The 18,061-nt window shown below is 55.1% G+C and overlaps 1 protein-coding gene across 2 annotated transcripts in view; it reads right to left on the minus strand.

Annotated features, from left to right (window-relative positions):
* MDGA1 (MAM domain containing glycosylphosphatidylinositol anchor 1) overlaps positions 1-16,364 on the minus strand; it is a 55,168-nt gene extending 38,804 nt beyond the window's left edge. Inside the window, exon 1 of one of the 2 annotated variants that reach the window (XM_080938443.1) lies at positions 15,385-16,364. In XM_080938443.1, the coding sequence (XP_080794569.1) occupies positions 15,385-15,451 (67 nt within the window). In that variant the 5' untranslated portion in view covers positions 15,452-16,364. The remainder of the gene's footprint in view (positions 1-15,384) is intronic. The other variant, XM_080938444.1, reaches the window with a different exon arrangement.
* Between the last annotated feature and the right edge of the window lie 1,697 nt (positions 16,365-18,061).

Genomic DNA, 18,061 nt, shown 5'->3' on the forward strand with positions numbered 1-18,061 from the left:
ATCAGTCACCCACTGTGGTATATTTAGTTGCCTGATGCTGAAATTAAATGCTGGTGGTATCACCTGAACCTGGCGAGTCATGTGCAGCTGATCTCAGAGCTGCCAGCCGCTGATATCTCAGTGTGAAGATCTTTTCCTTCCCTGGGGCTCCGAAGGAGGGAAGGAAGGCGTGAAGTAGGGAGAGGGCCTCCATGGATGTGGAGCCATTTGGCTAACCCTTCCAGGAAGCCTCCTCTCTGGTTGCCAGGGCACCCACTCCTGAGAGGCTTGGACTTGAAGAAGACCTGTATGTGGAGAGCCTACTAAGGATCTACTTTGGCCCAAGTCCTGAAGCCTCAGTCATTAGGGTCTCCCCAGTTATAAGAAAGGAGCTGCTCTCTGGGGTCATGGGAGATGTGAGGAGGGCCAGGCAGACAGCTGAGGGGACAAGATATGTCCAAGAGCAAAAGGTACAACTGGAAGAAACCGAGGTAGATGAGGAAAGGGGGGATTTCTCTGGCCAGGTAACCAGACATGTCAGGGGGAAGGTTCTTCTCTCTCTCTCTCTCTCTCTCTCTCTCTCTCTCTCTTTCTCTCTCTCAAGATAGGGGGATAGGGAGTGTCTCAGGTAGCCCAAGCTGCCCTTGACTTCACTACATAGCCAAGGGTAACACTGAACTCGCTCATGCTTCTCCATCTTAGGTGGTAAGATATCACAGGTGTGCCCATCCAACTCAGTTTATGTATCGTGGGGGGATCTAACCAGCAACTCTTGCACGTCACGTCAGGCAAACACTCCAGCAACAGCTTTACACCGCCAGTCCTGGAAGCAGGTATCATTAAAGGAGCTTAAAAGATACTCCCTGGTAAGCCACCAGCAAAATGTTTGCTCTGAGCAAGCCCCAAGTAGGAGCCTGAGTGGAGAAGCAGACATACAGAAGCCCTAAGGTGCTGGCTGCCCTCTGAGCCCTGGCCGTCCTCAACCAGTTGGCTGTGGAGCTTCCGAAGGCAGCCCCCTCCCCGAGTCTACTGCTGGGCCCAGCTGGGGACACTGTGGTCCTGCACCAGCCCAGACTCTTTCCTGGCAAGGGTACCCTGGGTGAGCGCACGCCTGGCACAGGGCCTGGTGCCTGGGAATGAGACTCCGGCGGCGGGTGGCTTTGTGTTTTGTGAAAACCAAACCCACAACCAGGTCCAGACAGCCAAGCAAAGCCTGCCGGGAAGGCTGGCGGGCCTCCTTCCCAAGCGCACCCCCGCCCCCAGGAACTATGGGTAGCACCAGCTGCCACCCTGGCTGGCACGGAAGACCCAATGGACCAGGCCTGGGTCTAGCTCTGGCCTCGCAGCCTGACCCCCTTCTCCCTAGACTAAATTGGAATAGAAATGAGAGGGGATCGCTGTCCTCTGTTTGAACAAATTGCTGTGGACCCCTCACCGTCTCAGGTCAGGGCTCTCGATGGGGGATATTTTCACTTGCCGACTGCTAATAGACTCGGGAGAAGCTGCTGGATCGATCGCGGCCGGGAAAATTAGCCATGAGCTCCGGGCCAGCCTCGGCCTGCCCCTGCCCCCCACCCCGGGCCTCCTGGTGGGGGAGAGGAAGGCCTGTGCCTAAGGAGGGATGAGAGCCAGAAAGAGACAGCTTGAATCGGGTGCTGGGAGCTGAGCCTGGTGTCTGTCAGGAACCACAATCTGTTGGAGGGTTGGGGGACAAAGGTAGCTGCTCAGAGTCCCTGGGGAAGTCCTCAGGGCTCACACCCAGTACACACACACATCCATCTGTATGCGGCACCAGTATGAGTCTATGCGCACACTCACGCGTGCCCGCCAGATTTCCATGTATGAGAGAGAGATAAGAGGCTCTGCGTGAGGCAGCAAGAGCTGTCAGGGTCCACAGTGAGAAACACTTGCCAGTCTCCTGTTTGCCTCCAACAGAACTGAGGGGGAGGGGCGGGCAGGGACGGGACACAGAGGGTGGGGAGGAGCGGGGACGGGGAACGGAGGGTGGGGGGCAGGGAGAAGGCAAGCTCCGGCCACCTGCTTCTTCCTCTCTTCCAAAAGTAAAAGAAGGAGACACACACGGGTGTTCTGATTGGGGTCGGCGGGGCGTGGGGGTGGGGGGGAGTCAGGAACCAGAGCCTACCGGGCCCACCACGCGGCTAGTGCCAGGGACCACATTTTCTGAAAAAGCTAAGGCAAGGTAGGGTGGAGCCTCTGAGTGTCCCAGGAGTGAGGTAGTTTGGAAAGGCATTCATATCTGCTGGCTGTCCTGTCATGCCAAATACAGATGTGGGCACACACGCACATGTATGTATGCACACACACCTCATGCATGCACACACTCACACCCCATGCATGCACACACATGCGTGTACACACACACACACAGCCATCACATCTCAGTCAATGTAAGCCGAGGCCCCACTGAGGAACAGAACAAGGTCACCTGCGTACGCCCGGCCACCAGTTTCAGCTTCTGAAAGATGCAGCCCACAACCTCTAACCTCTTGCAGATCTGAGCTGTGTGTAACAACAACTTATGTGTGACATACAGTGGGTACTAACCTGGGGTTCCACTTAGAAGCACCCCCAAACGCCAGAGGTATTCCTCTGTGGTCCCTGTGAAAGCTATAGCTCTTTAGGGCTGCAGGACAGCAAACTCCTTGAAGATAGGGACAGAATTCTGTCGACCTCAGAACTGGGACTGTTGGGTGAGTCGATGCACCCATTTTGATCTGGTTTTGAATTCTTCAGAGCTAGGATCCATTTGCAGCATTGCTCATAGTGCCCTGGGTACCCCTGGCTGCCCCCACTATGCCTTAATCCTGTCCCCTTCAAAGACATGCTCAACTATTAGCCTTCAGGAAGGTCCGGGGCAAGTTTCTCAACCTGTGGATCCGGACCCCTTTGTTGTTGTTGAATGACCCTTTCACTGGGGTCTCCCAAGATCGACTTCCTATCAGATATTTACATGAAAACATTCATAACAGTCGAGAAATTACAGTTACAAAGTAGCCACAATAAGTCCTCACTACAAGAGGAACTTAGTTAAAGTGAGGTCCCTGTTTCAAGCCATGCTACCCCAAAGCCTCAGCTCCAAGGGAGTTATGATGGCCGATAGTATCCCCTGCTGAAGCATTATGGTTATAACCGAGAGTTCACACTGTGTCTAACCACCTCCTCCGTTACCCCAAACACCGACAGCCCCTGGAAACCCCTCTGCATCACCTACTCATTCGGACTGGGACTGGGCCTGAAGCCCTGGGTTCTAACTTCCAGGCCTTCTCCCTAGAGATGATGCTGTCCCCTGCCGGCTGGTTGTCCCCACAAAGAGGCAGGTGTCTCCTGACATTTCACTAAGGGTTCCAACATCCACCCCACTGACTCAAAGCAAGCATGTCACCCCATCTGGGGGGGGGCAGTAATGAAGCTGCGCGGTATTTGAAATGGAGTTCAAGGGGTTGGGAAGGACAGGAATTTATTATTACCACAGTGACATGCTGCCGTAGAGGTAAGGCAGGATCTTGAAAGAGATTCCGACTCTGGAGTCCCTCTGTGGACTTCCGCCTGGGCACATGGTGGCTGTGTGTCTTGACTAAGTTTTCTTCTCTGATCCCAAGTCTCTTCCTACAGAGAGCCAGATGCCTTGGGTTGCATGAGGCCGTAGTGGTGTGGCCGAGTCCTATCTGCCACACCCTCTATTGCTCTATGGGAAGCCCAGCTCTGCTGCACGTAGACCACTGGTGCAAGACGCTAACCTGACCTTCCCCAAGGTCCTCTGCATTTTACTGGAGCATTAGAACCAGACCCAAGAGATCAGGCCCCCGGAATTCAGTTCTGCCCTCCCGGGATTCCACTCAGGGATGGAGAAATGAGCCTTGTCAAGATGTCAAGACGAGAAGAGGCCTGGGGCCAAGGACAGATTCAGGCGGACTCGGCTCCCAGTCTTTCTGATGTCAGGTTATGTTCCAGCAAGTTGAAATCAGGACAGACAGTGACAAGAACTTCTCAAAACAAAGGCCCCAAAGAAAGGCAAATTGTGGTGGGGCTTCACAGTCTTAGAAGAGAAAGGGCCCCCAGAAGTTAGCAAATGAACTCAGTCACCTCAGAAGGATTTCCCAGCCCTTCAGTGTCTGGTTCTGTAAACCAGGAAGCTGACACTCCCTCGGCCACAGTGTTCAAGCTGAAATGACACACCTGCCAGTGGGCAGACACCCTGGAGAGCCTCGAACCAGGACAGAGGGCTTGGGAAGGCAGGGGGGTCATTTGGTGGAAAGGGTCAGAGCCACAAGCAAGACTCTTACAGGAAAGTCTGAGTGACTATAGGCAAATCACGTGCCTGCTCTGGTTTGGGTCTTCTCCAAGGCCCTGTGTCGCCTGAGGGAGGTCGGCAGAGCGGGTGAAAGGTGGACCAGTGTGGCCCGTCACACCTTTCAGATTTTCTCAGTCCCAAAAGTGGGAAGGAAGAGGGTCCCGTGGCAGGCAGGGTGATTCTGCACAGCTTCAGGGGCTGGTTTTAAGTCTCCTTCTACACTCAATCTCAGAGATCCACATCTGGGTCCCATGAGGCCACAGGGAGATGGCTGAGTCTGCCACACCCCGTTGGGACCCCACCCTTACCCCACCCCCCAGCACTTCTTGAAAAAGCCAGGCTTGGGTTGGAAAGATGCTCATTGGTTAAGAGCATTTGCTGCCCTAGCAGAGGACCCAAGTTCCGAGGGCCCAACACCCACATCAGTCAGCTTAAGATCCCCTATAACTCCAGCTCCAGGGGATCTGATTCCCTATTCTAGCCTCCAAAAAGCATCTGTACTTGTCTGTATACACACAGAGACACATAACTAAAGATAAAATAAATCGGGCTGGAGAGGTAGCTCAGTGGTTAAGAGCACTGACTGCTCTTCCAGGGGTCCTAAGTTCAATTCCCAGCAACTACATGATGGCTCACAACCATCTGTAATGAGACCTGATGCCCTCTTCTGGTGTGTCTGACAGCTACAATGTGTCCACATTAAATAAATAAATAAATAAATAAATAAATAAATAAATAAATAAATATCATAAAAAGATAAAGCCAGACAGGGCTGCATTCACAGTTTTGGGGATACAGATCTCCGGGACTCACTGGTCAGCCAGTCTAGCCAATTATTGAGCCACAGGTCAAGCAACTGAGAAGGACCCCTGACCTGGTCTCTTACACAGACAAACCCCAAAATAGGACAGCAGCTGACTGGAGGCTGGTGTCTAGCTCTTCACCCACCTACCTCTATTTCTGTCTCTTTTTCATCTTTATTTTTATTATTATTATCCTCTTCTATGACATGTGTGTGTGTGTGTGTGTGTGTGTGTGTGTGGTGTGGTGTGTGTGTGTGTGTGTGTGGTGTGTAGTGTGTGTAGTGTGTGTGTGTGTGGTGTGTGTGTGTTGTGTGGTATGTGTGTGTTGTGTGGTGTGTGTGTGTGGTATGTGTGTGTGGTGTGTGTGTGTGGAGGTCAAAGGGTAATTTTCAGAAGTCAGTTCTCTTCTTGCATCAAGTGGGACCTGGGGATTGAACTCAAGTCCTCAGGCTTCGTGGCAAGTGTCTTTACCACTGAGCCAGCTCCTTGACCCCCATGCATGTCTTTCTATGGAACTCCTGTACTTCCATAAGGCAACAATGTGACCACTTCAGCCTCCCTCACAGTTAAAATGGCCAAGGAACCAGAGGCTTCTCAATGTAAACAGAGGCCACTGGGGGGCTTCTGAGCAAGCTCCCTGAAAGAGAAGGGCCTTCCTGGGCAATGCTGGCTCATGCCTTTAATCCCAGCAAAGAGGAAGCAGAGGCAGGCAGCCTTCTGAGTTCAAGGCCAGCCCAGTCTCCAAAGCAAGTTTCAGCGTAGCCAGGACTATACAGAGAAACCCTGTCTCAGAAAAAAAAAAAAAAAAAAAAAAACCCTAAAACTACTGAAGGAGCTGAAGGGGTTTGCAACCCCATAAGAACAACAGTATCAACCAACCAGAGCTCCCAGGAACTAAACCACCATCCAAAGAACACACATGGAAGGACCCATGGCTCCAGCTGCATACATAGCAGAGGATGGCCTTGCTGGGCATCATTGGGAGGAGAAGCCCTTGGTCCTGCCAAGGCTCGATGCCCCAGTGTAGGGAAATGTGGGGGGGGGAGGGGAGAGGGGTATAATATCCCCGGAAAGGGGATAATATTTGAAATGTAAATTTAAAAATCCAATAAAAAAAGAAAAAGGAAAGAAAAGACTAAAACTTAAAAAAAAAAAAAAAAGACTTTCCAAAATGTCAGACATGCTGATTTTAAGTGTGTATGACACAACTTGGGTTGGGGGGACACCTATATTTGTTGGACTGCCCCAGGTTATCTTATGTGCAGCCAAATCTGCGGACTACTGCTTAAACAGAGCCTCTGAGGTGGAAGGAGCCTGGAAGATACCAGGAGCTGAGGAGCCAGAGTCTGCAGTCTCAGTGTTTCATAGGCAAACATGGTTTCTGGAGGACAGGAAGGCCCCTCTGCCACTTCAGGAATCAACCCATCCCCCAAGACAGACTAGGCGATAAACCAGCCTGGTAGTGCCACAGGAGGCCTCACACTTGAGGTACAGGCAGGCATGACGTCTGTTGTCAGCAGCCCTGAGTTCAAACCCCGACTCTACCACCTACGTGCCAACTATAGGACCCCGGTACATCACTCAGCCTGGCCCTCAACCTTTCCACTTGGAAAACCACACACACACACACACACACACACACACACACACACACACACACCATCTACCTTTCAGCTCTTAGCTGGTTTGGGATGAGGATGCTCTGTGGTTAAAAGCAAGAATAAAGCGGTATTCCAATCTCTTGACCTGAGCCTCCTGTTAGAGCCATCCAAGCCAAAAGGCCGCAGCTGGTGGCATTGGGACTAAGTGGACGGTATTAAAGCCCCCAGGGAAATGGAGCCTGACTCACTCTCAGCTTCAGCAGTGGCCTGGAAGCCTAGACATGCCCTGGAGACATCCCAGGGAGATGCGGCTAGGCCTCACTTCCAGTGTATCCACACCCACCATGTTGATCCAGATAGCCTCTGTGTCAGAGCACCAATGCCGGGGCTTCCAGCCACGGCTTCTGTCTGCGGAGCGCCTGTGGCGGAGGGTCCAGCCTGCACTGTGGATAAGCTCATGGTTTCCAACCCACCAGATAATCCTAGCATCCTGGCTGGCTGTGGGGCTGGAAGGGAACCAAAGAGAGCTTGGGGTAGCCTCTCCCAAAGCGTCAAGCCACCATGGACAGACAAGCGCGGGACTCAGGTTGGAGTCCCTTCACGACTCCTCCATGGTCCTCCAAACTTCTCCAGCCTGTTTTCCTACTTCAACACTCTGCTTAGTGCAGTACCTGCTTGGGGACTCCCCTCAGTCTGCTGCCACTGCCTCTGCTCCCAAGAGAGTCCCCAATAGTCCACCTCAGAGCTCCCAAAGTACTGGCGTCACACGGAGTCTTCCCCGTGAACCCCAGGAGCCGTCTGTGGCAAACCCACCTTCCAGACCGAGAAACTGAGGCTCTCCTTAAAGACGCAGCCAGGTACCTGGGGGGGGGGGCTGCCCACCTGTCTATTGCCCTTGTAACCTAAAGAGCAACCCAGGTGCCAGCCAGTGTCTGCTAGAAACAGCCTAGATCTGTGTTTCCCCAAGAGCCTCCTGGGGGGGGGGAGCCAGGGACCCCCCAGCTCTCAGTGAACCCTGAAACACCTCCTCTACCTCACACAGTATCCTTCAACTCTGTCCGGGCTTTCCAGGTCCCCATCCTCTCAAGCCACTGCTGCCGTGCCTCCCTAATGAGGTCTACGATGGACTTTGTCTCTTCTCTGTTCTCCCAGACATGGGTACAATTCAGGACCCTGGCCTCAGCCACTGTCCCCCATAGACACACTCCTCTGTCGAGGCCCATATTGTTTTGTGGCCATAAACCAAGGCACATTGTCGTAAGCTCTTCTGAGATACACTCTCCTCACACCAGCCCTCCCCGCCACCCAACCTATGCACAAAGCCCACCTTCAAAACCATACTAGGAGCATGGCTCAGTGGGCAGAGTCTTCCCCTCGCATGCACAAAGCCCCGAGTTCGGTCCTCAACATTCCCAGCGCTTCGGAGGTAAAGGCAGGAAGGACAGAAGTCCAAGGTCATCCTTGACTATGTAGCCAGCCCATCTCAAAACACCCTCACCACACACACCCCATTAAAGCTATTTGCCTAGGCCTTTGTTTGCTCGCAGGCTGACAGAAGGCTGGCCAGGCAGCTTCTCTTCTCTGGCTTTCATGCTGAGGCAGGATCAAGCAGCAATTCAGAAGCCTGGGCCCTTACCCTTTTCACCCTCCTACCCCAAATCTGTCTAATCAACAGCTTTTCATTCGGCCCTTTCCCACTGCGAGCCTGCTCCCAAACTGCAAACCTCAGGCCATTGTGAGCTCCTGTCCCCGTGGGATCTCTTTCTCTGCCTCGCTCTGGGTCTCCTGAGAATGTTCTACAGGACCCTTAACTCATTCCCTTCCCCTCCTTCCCCCTTGTGCTCCTCATAGGCCCCAAACTCCTCCACTGTGCCCCATCCCACTTAAACTCAGAAGCCCTCACACAGCCTTCAGTGCTCCAGACATCTGATCTAATTCTCAGACCCTGTCTGCTTCCCTCCTTCCTCCTCCTGCTCTTTCTCTTCCCCACAACTGGACTCCTGAATGTTGTCCTAACAAGCCAGAGTGTGTTCGTACCCCAGGGCCTTTGCACTGGCTGTTTCCCCAACTTGGAACGCTTCTGTAGATATCTGTGCGGTTTTCTCCCTAGGTATCTTCGGGTCTCTGCTTTGGGGGCAGCACCCCAGAGAAAGTTTCCCTCCTCAGCCACTGTGTATGAACTTGACCACACCCCTCCCCCCACCCCACCCCTCAGTCTCTTTCCTCAGTTCCCTGGTCTGTACCACATTCCTCTCGGTAAGATGAATTATATCCATGTTCTCATGCTGTGGTCAGTCTCTCCCTCTGTAGACATGTACACTACCGGAGAGACAAGAGCTGGTCTTGACCCACTTCCCAGTTCTTTTAGATCCTTCTCCCAGCCGCTGAGCCAGACCAAAGATAGACCAAGAAAGCTCTGTCCCTGCAGGGATCCCAGAAAGTCTCTCCACACTGCCCCCTGAAACACAGTAAACATCACCAAGACCCTCCCACCCTGCATCTTGCCAAGTTCATCCACCACCACAGGCTCCTCAGTCCACAACTCTGGGCCCCATACAGGGACTGTAACTTCATCTCTCTGAACCTCTTGGCTTTTTCAGGGGTGGTATGGGCGAGGGGTCTATCTCTCCAGGAGACTTGGTGTGAGCTGGAGGCAGTAATGCATAGTCACGATCTCCATTACCACCACCACCACCACCACCACCACCACCACCACCATCATCACTATCACCATCACCACCATCACTATCACCATCACCACCATCATCACCACCATCACCATCACCACCACCACCATCACCACCACCATCACCATCACCACCATCACCATCACCACCATCACCATCACCACCACCACCACCACCATCATCATCATCACCACCATCACCACCACCACCACCACCATCACCACCACCATCACCACCACCATCACCATCACCACCACCACCATCACCACCATCACCACCACCACCACCACCATCACCACCACCATCACCATCACCACCACCACCATCACCATCACCACCACCACCATCACCATCACCACCATCACCATCACCACCACCACCATCATCATCATCACCACCATCACCACCACCACCACCACCACCATCATCACTATCACCATCACCACCATCATCACCACCATCACCACCACCACCACCATCACCATCACCACCACCACCATCACCACCATCACCACCACCATCATCATCACCACCACCATCATCATCATCACCACCATCACCACCACCACCACCACCACCCTGATTCTTTGGCCTTCTGATCCTCACAGCCCTGATTTTCTTTCAACCAATGCTTGACCAACAGGGCAACCCTCTCTGTGTCCAGGGTCATCAGCTCTGCATGCTTTTTGCCCGGGGATAACTTTCCCAGGCCTGGCGGCTGATAGCCAGGGCTGCTCCAATCTCCATCCTCCGAAAGCCCTGGGAGGTGACTTTTCCATCACCACGCCCCCCAGTGTCTCGTGATGTCTTTGCCATGAAGGGTTTATCGGATCTTTGTGGAACTTGTCCCTCCTTCCATGGCTCACGACTCATGTCAAGCAGCCCCATGGTGCCCAACACTGGGGACCCTCTCTTACCAACTGTACCACCTGGAGTAGGTTAGCTATGCCCTTCGAGCCTCAGTTCAATAACAAAGGCGGGCACTCTGTGGGCTGCCTTCTCAGTATATCATGGGAAATGAAGGCCACAGTCAGGTCAAGCCTTGGCAGGGCACAGGGCTACCATCATGCCTGTGATTGGCCATCACCTTCACCAAGGATCATCCCTGAAATGGGTCAGTCTCCTATATGCTAAAAGATGCTAGGGAGAGCCATATCTGGTGCATGGGGGCTGAGTTTTATTTTCTTAGACTTTTTGTGTATTCGTTGATTGTTCTGCAAAGCACATGTGTTATCCAGTCTTAGGGAGAAGGAAGAGTCCATTGTTTAAAAATAAATAAAATCCATTCCTTTGAGCTAAGCACCGCTCTCTCCTGCCTCCTGCATTAGCTATTAAATGCCACGTGGGCCCTAGTCTTCTGACAGCATAAAGAGAGATGCTAGCCAGGAACTATACCTCGGCTTGTAAAGAGGCAATTGTGCAGAGGTATCAGACCCCTCCCCACACACCGCCTACTGTACCCAGAGTCCCACAAGCTCAGCGGAGCCCCCACAAAATTCTCAATGGCCTAAAGAAGAATTGGGTCATCTTGAAAATACAGAAAATGTAGTTTTATCCACGGTCGATGCCCATGGCTTCTGAGACAGGTATGTGGGGGTTTGAGAGAGCCCTCTTACACTCCAGCCTGGGGTGACAAAGGGGAAAGAGTCCCCTTCTTCTGTGATGGGGTGAGGAGGTCAGCAAATAAAGGAAAGCGTCAATATGGTGGGCAAGCCTGCCCCCTGCTGGCGATATCTGGAAGAGCAGCACCAGCTTTACAACGAGGGGCCCCGAAGGAATTACACCCCACCTCTCATCAGGGACTTACTCAAACTGGGGTGTCTGTCGTGGGCAGGGAGAAAGCGAAGTGGAACCTTTTCTAGACTGAGAGACCTGAAATTCCATCCTAAGTCTTACCAACTTTTGTGGGTGGGGTACCTTCTGGTCTAATCTTCCTGAACTCAGTCACAGACTCATCATGGTTCCTGTGCGGAACAGGTTGAGAGGAAAGGATCCTTTCTATTCCTACCTGGGCCGTAATACTCCCAGGTCCCTCGGTGGCCCCCGGGCAGCCAGGAGAAGCCAGCTCTGATACCACAGCCTGATTTCCACTCCCACCCCAGGTATCGATCTCCTACATCATTCATTTGCCAGGCCTTGGCGGCTGTGATTAGTTCCCTCCACCTCCCCACGGAGCCCCCCGCCCATCCCTTCGTGTTCTAGCAGAGCAGAGCTAATACAGGGCTCTAAATGAGGCTTTGCCACCCGGCCTCGACAGCTCAGAGCTAGACCCGGCCTGTCCCTTAAGGGTCCTTTGCTCATTCGTACAATCCCTTCCAGTCTAGCTGCCAGACCCCAGAACCTCACCCACACAGGATACTCGAATGCCTAGCCTGCAGAGTAGGGACAACTGCCTGAACTCTGTGTGTATGTGTGTGTGTGTGTGTGTGTGTGTTGGGGGGAGCAAACCAGAAGGAGCTGTGCAGAATGACCCTGTGGGGAGCTTCCAGGCAGTCTTGGGGAGACTGCCAAAGACAGCACAGGTCTAATATCCTGGATTTGTGGACACAAAACAATCTTTGCCTCGGGCAGCGTCTATAACAAAGAATGAAACAGGAAAGGGGACAACTCCTGGAGAGTTAGGGAAACCTAAGCCTGCTGCTGACCCAAGGGCACCCTGCTTCCAGAGCTCACTTCTCCAGGGAAGAGCTTATACTGTCGCGTTCAAGGTAGGAGTGTGGACCTCAGAGAGAAAAGTCCCAAGTGTCCCCATCCACCTCAATACGAGAAACCCCACACTGGGAAATTCAGTTCTCAAAATTCCCCTACCCCCATTCCCCAGAGGTGGGGAGAACCTGACTTGGTGATAATTCTGTAAGCGATGTTGCTCTTGTCAAATTATTCAACATCTGTCTTCATGTTCCCACAAAAATTAGCATAGGATAGTAGTTTCTGATGACACCTTTGGTGAAATATTTTGACTTCCCCCAGTAAGTTGCAAACAACCTGTCTTAAGGATAATGTCACTTCCCACTCCTGCATATTAAATAATCCAGGGGTTTGTTGTGGTTTTGTACCGAGCTGAATCCTGCTCACCGGCCCCTGCCTGGAAGTCTGACTGCTTTGAGAAGATAGGAACTCTCTGCTTCTGCCTTCATAGAGAGTGTTAGCCCTCCTTTAACCAGCCTACTGTCTGTCACGGAACTAGACCTCAGCCCTACACACACACACACACACCCACACACACACACACACACACACACACACCCCGGCCTGGCAGAGGCAGATTATAGGATCCACCCTGAAAACAACAAACTAGGCTAGATATTGAGAAACAGGGAAGGAGCAGGCCCCACTCCAAATGGACCATCTGGTCCCACAACCGGCCACTGTAGCATCTGTGGCCCCAAGGAAAAGCAAAGCCACCTGGCCAGACTGAGAGGGCCCCTCCCCAGTCCTGCTTCGGAGCTGTGGTGTGGACCCAGCAGGATCAGAGCCTAGGGCTCTGAGCAGCTGTCTCCCACTAGGATGGGCTGTCCCTTACCCACCAGGCTTCTGTTCCTGTTCCTCCCCTGGTCTCACCCTCCTCAGGAGACCATCCCCTTCATCAGCAGCTCAGGCCTGGGTAGCATCAAAGTCTATCCCCAGCACACACTAACTAACATACCACTTCTCTCTCCTCTGTGAACCCCAGCACTTCAGTCTCTTCCCTCTCTTGGAGCCGCAAGCCTAGGGCCTCATGTTCTCTGAGTAGAAATCTTCAACTAAAGCCCTCTATCTTGGTGAGTGCCAAGCTCTGGAGACACCTGGGAATCTCACAAAGCATTGTCAACCTGCCCCGACCTTAGCTCTTCGCCTACCAAACAATCTCACTGGAGTTCCTACAAGGGTGTTGGGTACCAGACTGGGGCTGGATGCTGTGGTGGATGGCCAGGCTGGACATCTCCATCTCTGTATACTTCCACACCCCTGCTCATTTGCTTTATCTGCTTTGGGGTTTAGAGAAATGGGTGGGGTAGGACACATCCTGGCTCTTCACCCTATTCCTTAGTTCCAACACTGAGGTGTTGCCAAGCGCTTGTAACTTCTCAAGGGACACCGTCCGCCAGCTCCTTTCTCCTGATTCCCATTCACCTCCAAAATAGATATCCCACTCAGTAATCCCTTCTGCAACCCAGCCTTCCCCAAGCCAAGCTCTCCAAGTGCAGGTGCCGAGAATGTCTCTAAAGAATGAGGGGCGGACCCATTGTACCCACCCTTCTTTGATTTGTAATAAGAGCAGCTGGAACCTGGCGTATGAGAGATGGGACAGAGAAACTTGAAAATGAGGGTCCTACAGAGACCATGGTTCTTGTCCCCTAACCTCTGTCCTCGTGGTTGGGGCTCCTATGCAGACCCCGAGAGGCCTCCCTAAATGTCCATTGGGCCGCCCGGATGAAGATGGAGAAACCCAAGCCAGAGATGGTGAGTTGAGGTCAACAGACCAGCCCAAGGACACAGGAGGAAGGTGTTGGTGCTAGACCCGCATCTCAGGAGGGAGTGTGAGCAAGTTACAATAGCCACTTCGGGTACTCCCTTGAAGGAGGCAGTGACTGAGCTTTAGGTATCTTTAGTGATGCTGGAGTACAGGAACTCTGAGGCCTCTGGTGTCTTCCTCTGTCCCCTTTCATAGTCCCCACCCCCAATACATAAAATCCAGCCTCTTGCAGTGACCCTCCTGCCTGCCTTTTCTGGCCTATGCCAGGGGCCAGGCAGTAAGAGACACACAAACTAAGAAGCAGAGTTTGGCTGGGTGCCTGGGCTGGCCTCACCAGGGAATTAAGCCCAAGCCAGCTAGCTGTTAGAGCCCAGGGGTGTACACTTTTCAAATACCCCCCTCCCCAGGACGCTCCTTTCTCCTGCCTGGCACAGTCAGAGACCCAGGAGCCGAAGCTAGTAGCCAGGGGATATGGCTTCTGTCACCCCCACAGTACAGGTCCAACTCCCTCTACCCTCAAAGAGAATAATTAGATTCTTAGCCCCAGAGAAAGAGGGAGAATCGTGCCCACCCCAGCCACACATCATTAGAAAGTAACTACAAAGCCCACCCTGCGGTGAGCAAAGCATGGGCTCTGGGGACGGACTGACTGACTTTCCGTGCTGTGCATGTCGGGAGGATGACCCTGGGTAGCACTGAATGAACCAAGGAGCCTTCAGTGGGGAAAGCCGCGGCGTGGAGTGGAGAAAAGGTGACCGAAATACTCCACGGCGCGACCGAGCTTGTCTTGGGGATCCAAGAGCAGAGCTGCGCGGAGGCAGGCAGAGTTTAGACACGTAGCCGGATGGGTGCGAGCCGTGTTTGCGTTTCCTGAGGACTGTGGCTGAATGTGTCTGTGTGTGCAAGCAGGCAGAAGGAAGCTGAGGCTGGGGTTCGGCGGTTGGGAACCAGGGACAGGAAGAGATGGCTCAGAAGAGGTCTGAGAAAGGATGCTGAGAATAGTAGGCGCCTGCACTAGGGGATGCCCAGCAGCGGCTCAGACTGCTTAAGAAGCCAGAAGAGGCGATCGAGCCGCGGCCCACGGCCGGGAAGGCGAGCCAGCCTCGGGGCCTCGGTGCTGGAGAGCTTCTCGCCCGCCAGCCGCGCACAACTCCGGAACGCGCATCGCCCGCTTCCACTCGGGAGGCTGAGCCGAGGGAGGAAAACGATTCGGTGGGAACAGCTGCCCCAGCCCAGAGCCTGGGCTCTTCCCGGGTCTCCTGAGCCCACTGTATTATTCTCCCAAGACTTCCAGACCTCTCCAGCCCCTGAAAAGATTTCAAAAAGCCGAGACCTCACCCCGGCATTCCCCAGCCTCACGCCAATACCCTAGGGCTGATTCTTGGGCTCGGGTTCTCCTGGCGCCCAGGCGAGGGTGGAGACGCGGCCATCCGTTCTAGAGTGCAAGCCCACGGCTCCACCAAGCCCCGGCAGCGCGCACTTTGAGCAAGATCTTGTAAAGTTTCCGCGCGGCTCCGCCAGGGTGGAGCGGGACCCTGGCTCTTACCGTAGACTCCTTGTCCCCGACAGTGGAAGGGGATCAGCGCCAGAAGTAGAAGGCAGGTCACCTCCATCTTCACGGCCAATGCTTCATCCCCGCGAGGCGGCGCAGCCTGAGAGGCGGCGGGGGGCGCATCCACCGGGGCACCGCGATGCCCTCTGCGTTCCCTCCTTTTCCCTGAGACTCGAAGGAGAGAGCGGCGACCGAGACTAGGAGTCTGAGCAAGACGCGACTGGGCTCTGTCCTCTTCCCACAGGGCGGCTGCCCGGGTGGAGACACAGGGGGCGCTGGCCCAGACCTTGATGTCTGCGCACTGGGCGCAGCAGCCAGCTCCCTGGCCCAGAAAGCTCGGCCACTGAGCAGTCCTGGGGTCCCCAGGGCTGTCCGCCGAGAGTGCTGAGCGCCGGGGACCTCTCTGCTGCGGCGGCCGCGCTCCGATCCAACAGGCCACCGATGCCTGACAAACTTGTCGTTTCCCCGCCCAGGGGACGCCCCTCCGCGGAGCCAGGCCGGGAGGCCCGGGCTCTGCTTTGGTTAATCCGCTGGCTCCAGTCCTGCAGTAGGTGTGGAGGGCTCCGCAGCCCGACTCAGGGGAACCCGGCTGGGCGCCCTTCCCGGAGGCGGGTCCCGGTCCTCTGGAGTGCTGGAGCAGCGAGGACTGGGTTCGGCCGCCGAGCGAGCGCTCCGGGTCCCCGAGTCCGCGAAGTTAGCCGAGCTGCCGCCGAGGAATCCGGGGGAGGCGATCGCGTCCCGGCGCCCCCGCGGGAATCCGGAGAACGATTCCAAAGCAAGAGGGACCGCAGCCAGCAAGGGAAAGAGGAAAGTTTGAGTCCTTATTTGAAAATAATTCGCGCTCTTGCGGAGGCCGGGGCTCAGGAGCCGCCGGCCGCCTCCTCTCTCTCCGCTCCTCTCCCGCCGTCTGGCCGCCGCCGTGGCATTCCCGGGCTCCGCGATCTCGGGAGAGCGGGGCTGCGCCGCGCCCCAAGTTGGGCGTCCCCGCCCCCCTCCCGGAGGCCTGGGCCCGAGGGGGCCCCAGCGGGCGGGGCCGGGCCGGGCTCCCGGGCACGGCGGCCACTCCGGCTCCCGGGCCGCGGGAGCGCTCCGCTCGCTCGGCAACTTGGGCTTCGCTGTGCTGCTTTCTGGTCCCTCCGAGCTTTTCATTCCGCGCTTCCTCCACCTCCCCACCGCCACCACCCCGCCTCCCGCTCTCCCTCCTCCCTCTCTCCCTCCTCCCATCTCCGTGATCGGTCTCTCGCTCTCCCACCCTTTGTCGCTCGCTCTCCTGTTTGATTCCCCTCCAGTTAAAAAAAAAAGGAGCCAATTAAAGGCAGCCCAGCTCGCCCGGCCCAGCCTCTGTCCAATTTCCTTGCTTCCCCCAGGACCAATTAGAGAAAACAAAACAGGGCTGGGGGAAGCAGTCTCTCTCTCTCTCTCTCTCTCTCTCTCTCTCTCTCTCTCTCTCTCTCTCTCTCTCTCTCTCTCTCTCTCTCTCTCTCTCTCTCTCTCTCTCTCTCTCTCTCTCTCTCTCTCCCCCTCCCTCCGCTCTCCCCATCTCTCTCACCCTTTTCTCCACCTCCCCCACCAGCCCCCTGGCAGAAAAATGTCAGAAAGCAGCAATGGATCCATCTATCCCGAGGACAGTAGCGGGAACGTGGGTTCGGCGCGGGCTCTGCAGCCGCGCACTCGCACACGCTCTCCGCCCGCCCTTGCACAGCCCAGGCTGGCAGAGCCCAGGCCGGGTGCAAACGATCGCCGCAAGCTCGCCCGGCAGGCACCGGCGGCTGATTGTGGGGACCCAGTCCTGCAGGGTACTGGACACTTATGAATGTTTTGCACTTTGGAGAAGGCGGTACAGGAGCCTAGGATCGGAGGGAGAGGCCGAGGCGTCTGCTTCTAGACCAGAGCTGGCGCGAGAGGCGGTTGCCCGCTGTTGCTCTGCAGGGATGTTGGCTCGGCTTGGGAATCCCGCCACCTCCACCACCACTCGCCCCTGGCAGAGCCCCAGCCCCTTTCCAAGCTGCCTCGGCCGCTCCCGAGTCGGGTGCCAGGCTACTGCCAGAGCCGCTGAGGAGGAGGACGCGTTTACAGCTCGTGTCCTAGCTCCGGCCCACAGGTTGCCAACAGGTTTGCCAGAAAGACCCCAGTGTTAGAGCTCCACAGGGACACCCAGTGTCCCCTTCAGCCTGTTTCTCTCAAACCCTGCCTACCCGTGAGACCTCAGGCGTGGCCAAGTGCCCTAGGGATGCACGCGCTTCCCGCAGCCAAGCCGGGAAGCCTGAGTCTCCCCCACTCCGAGACTCCGTCACCTTAACCCGGCCCTCCCTGAAGCTGTGACCAAGAAGACGTAGTTCCTTCTAGACGCCCTTGGGGAGGGGCGTGGGCTGGGGAGAGAGACGCAGGACCTCCCTGCCGCCTTGGATCGCGTCCTCCCTCCAACCCGGGTCCTGCTAATCTCACCTGCTCCACCTGTCGCCGTTATTCATCCCGGCGTGAGCGCAGAGACTGTACTAGAGTGGCCCGTGGGAGCGTGGACAGCCGCAGCGGCTAAGCTCGGGGGCTGGATTCTGTTCAGGATCAGCTGCGATGGTGGATCCAGACTTCGGGCATCTATCCAAACTCAAAGGCCTGTTCGTTCACCCAAAGAGTTGATTCTCTTGGATGTAAATTAACGCATACATTAGAA

The sequence above is a fragment of the Micromys minutus genome (genome assembly GCF_963924665.1).
Source record: "Micromys minutus genome assembly, chromosome: 25".
In the NCBI taxonomy this organism is placed as follows: domain Eukaryota; kingdom Metazoa; phylum Chordata; class Mammalia; order Rodentia; family Muridae; genus Micromys; species Micromys minutus.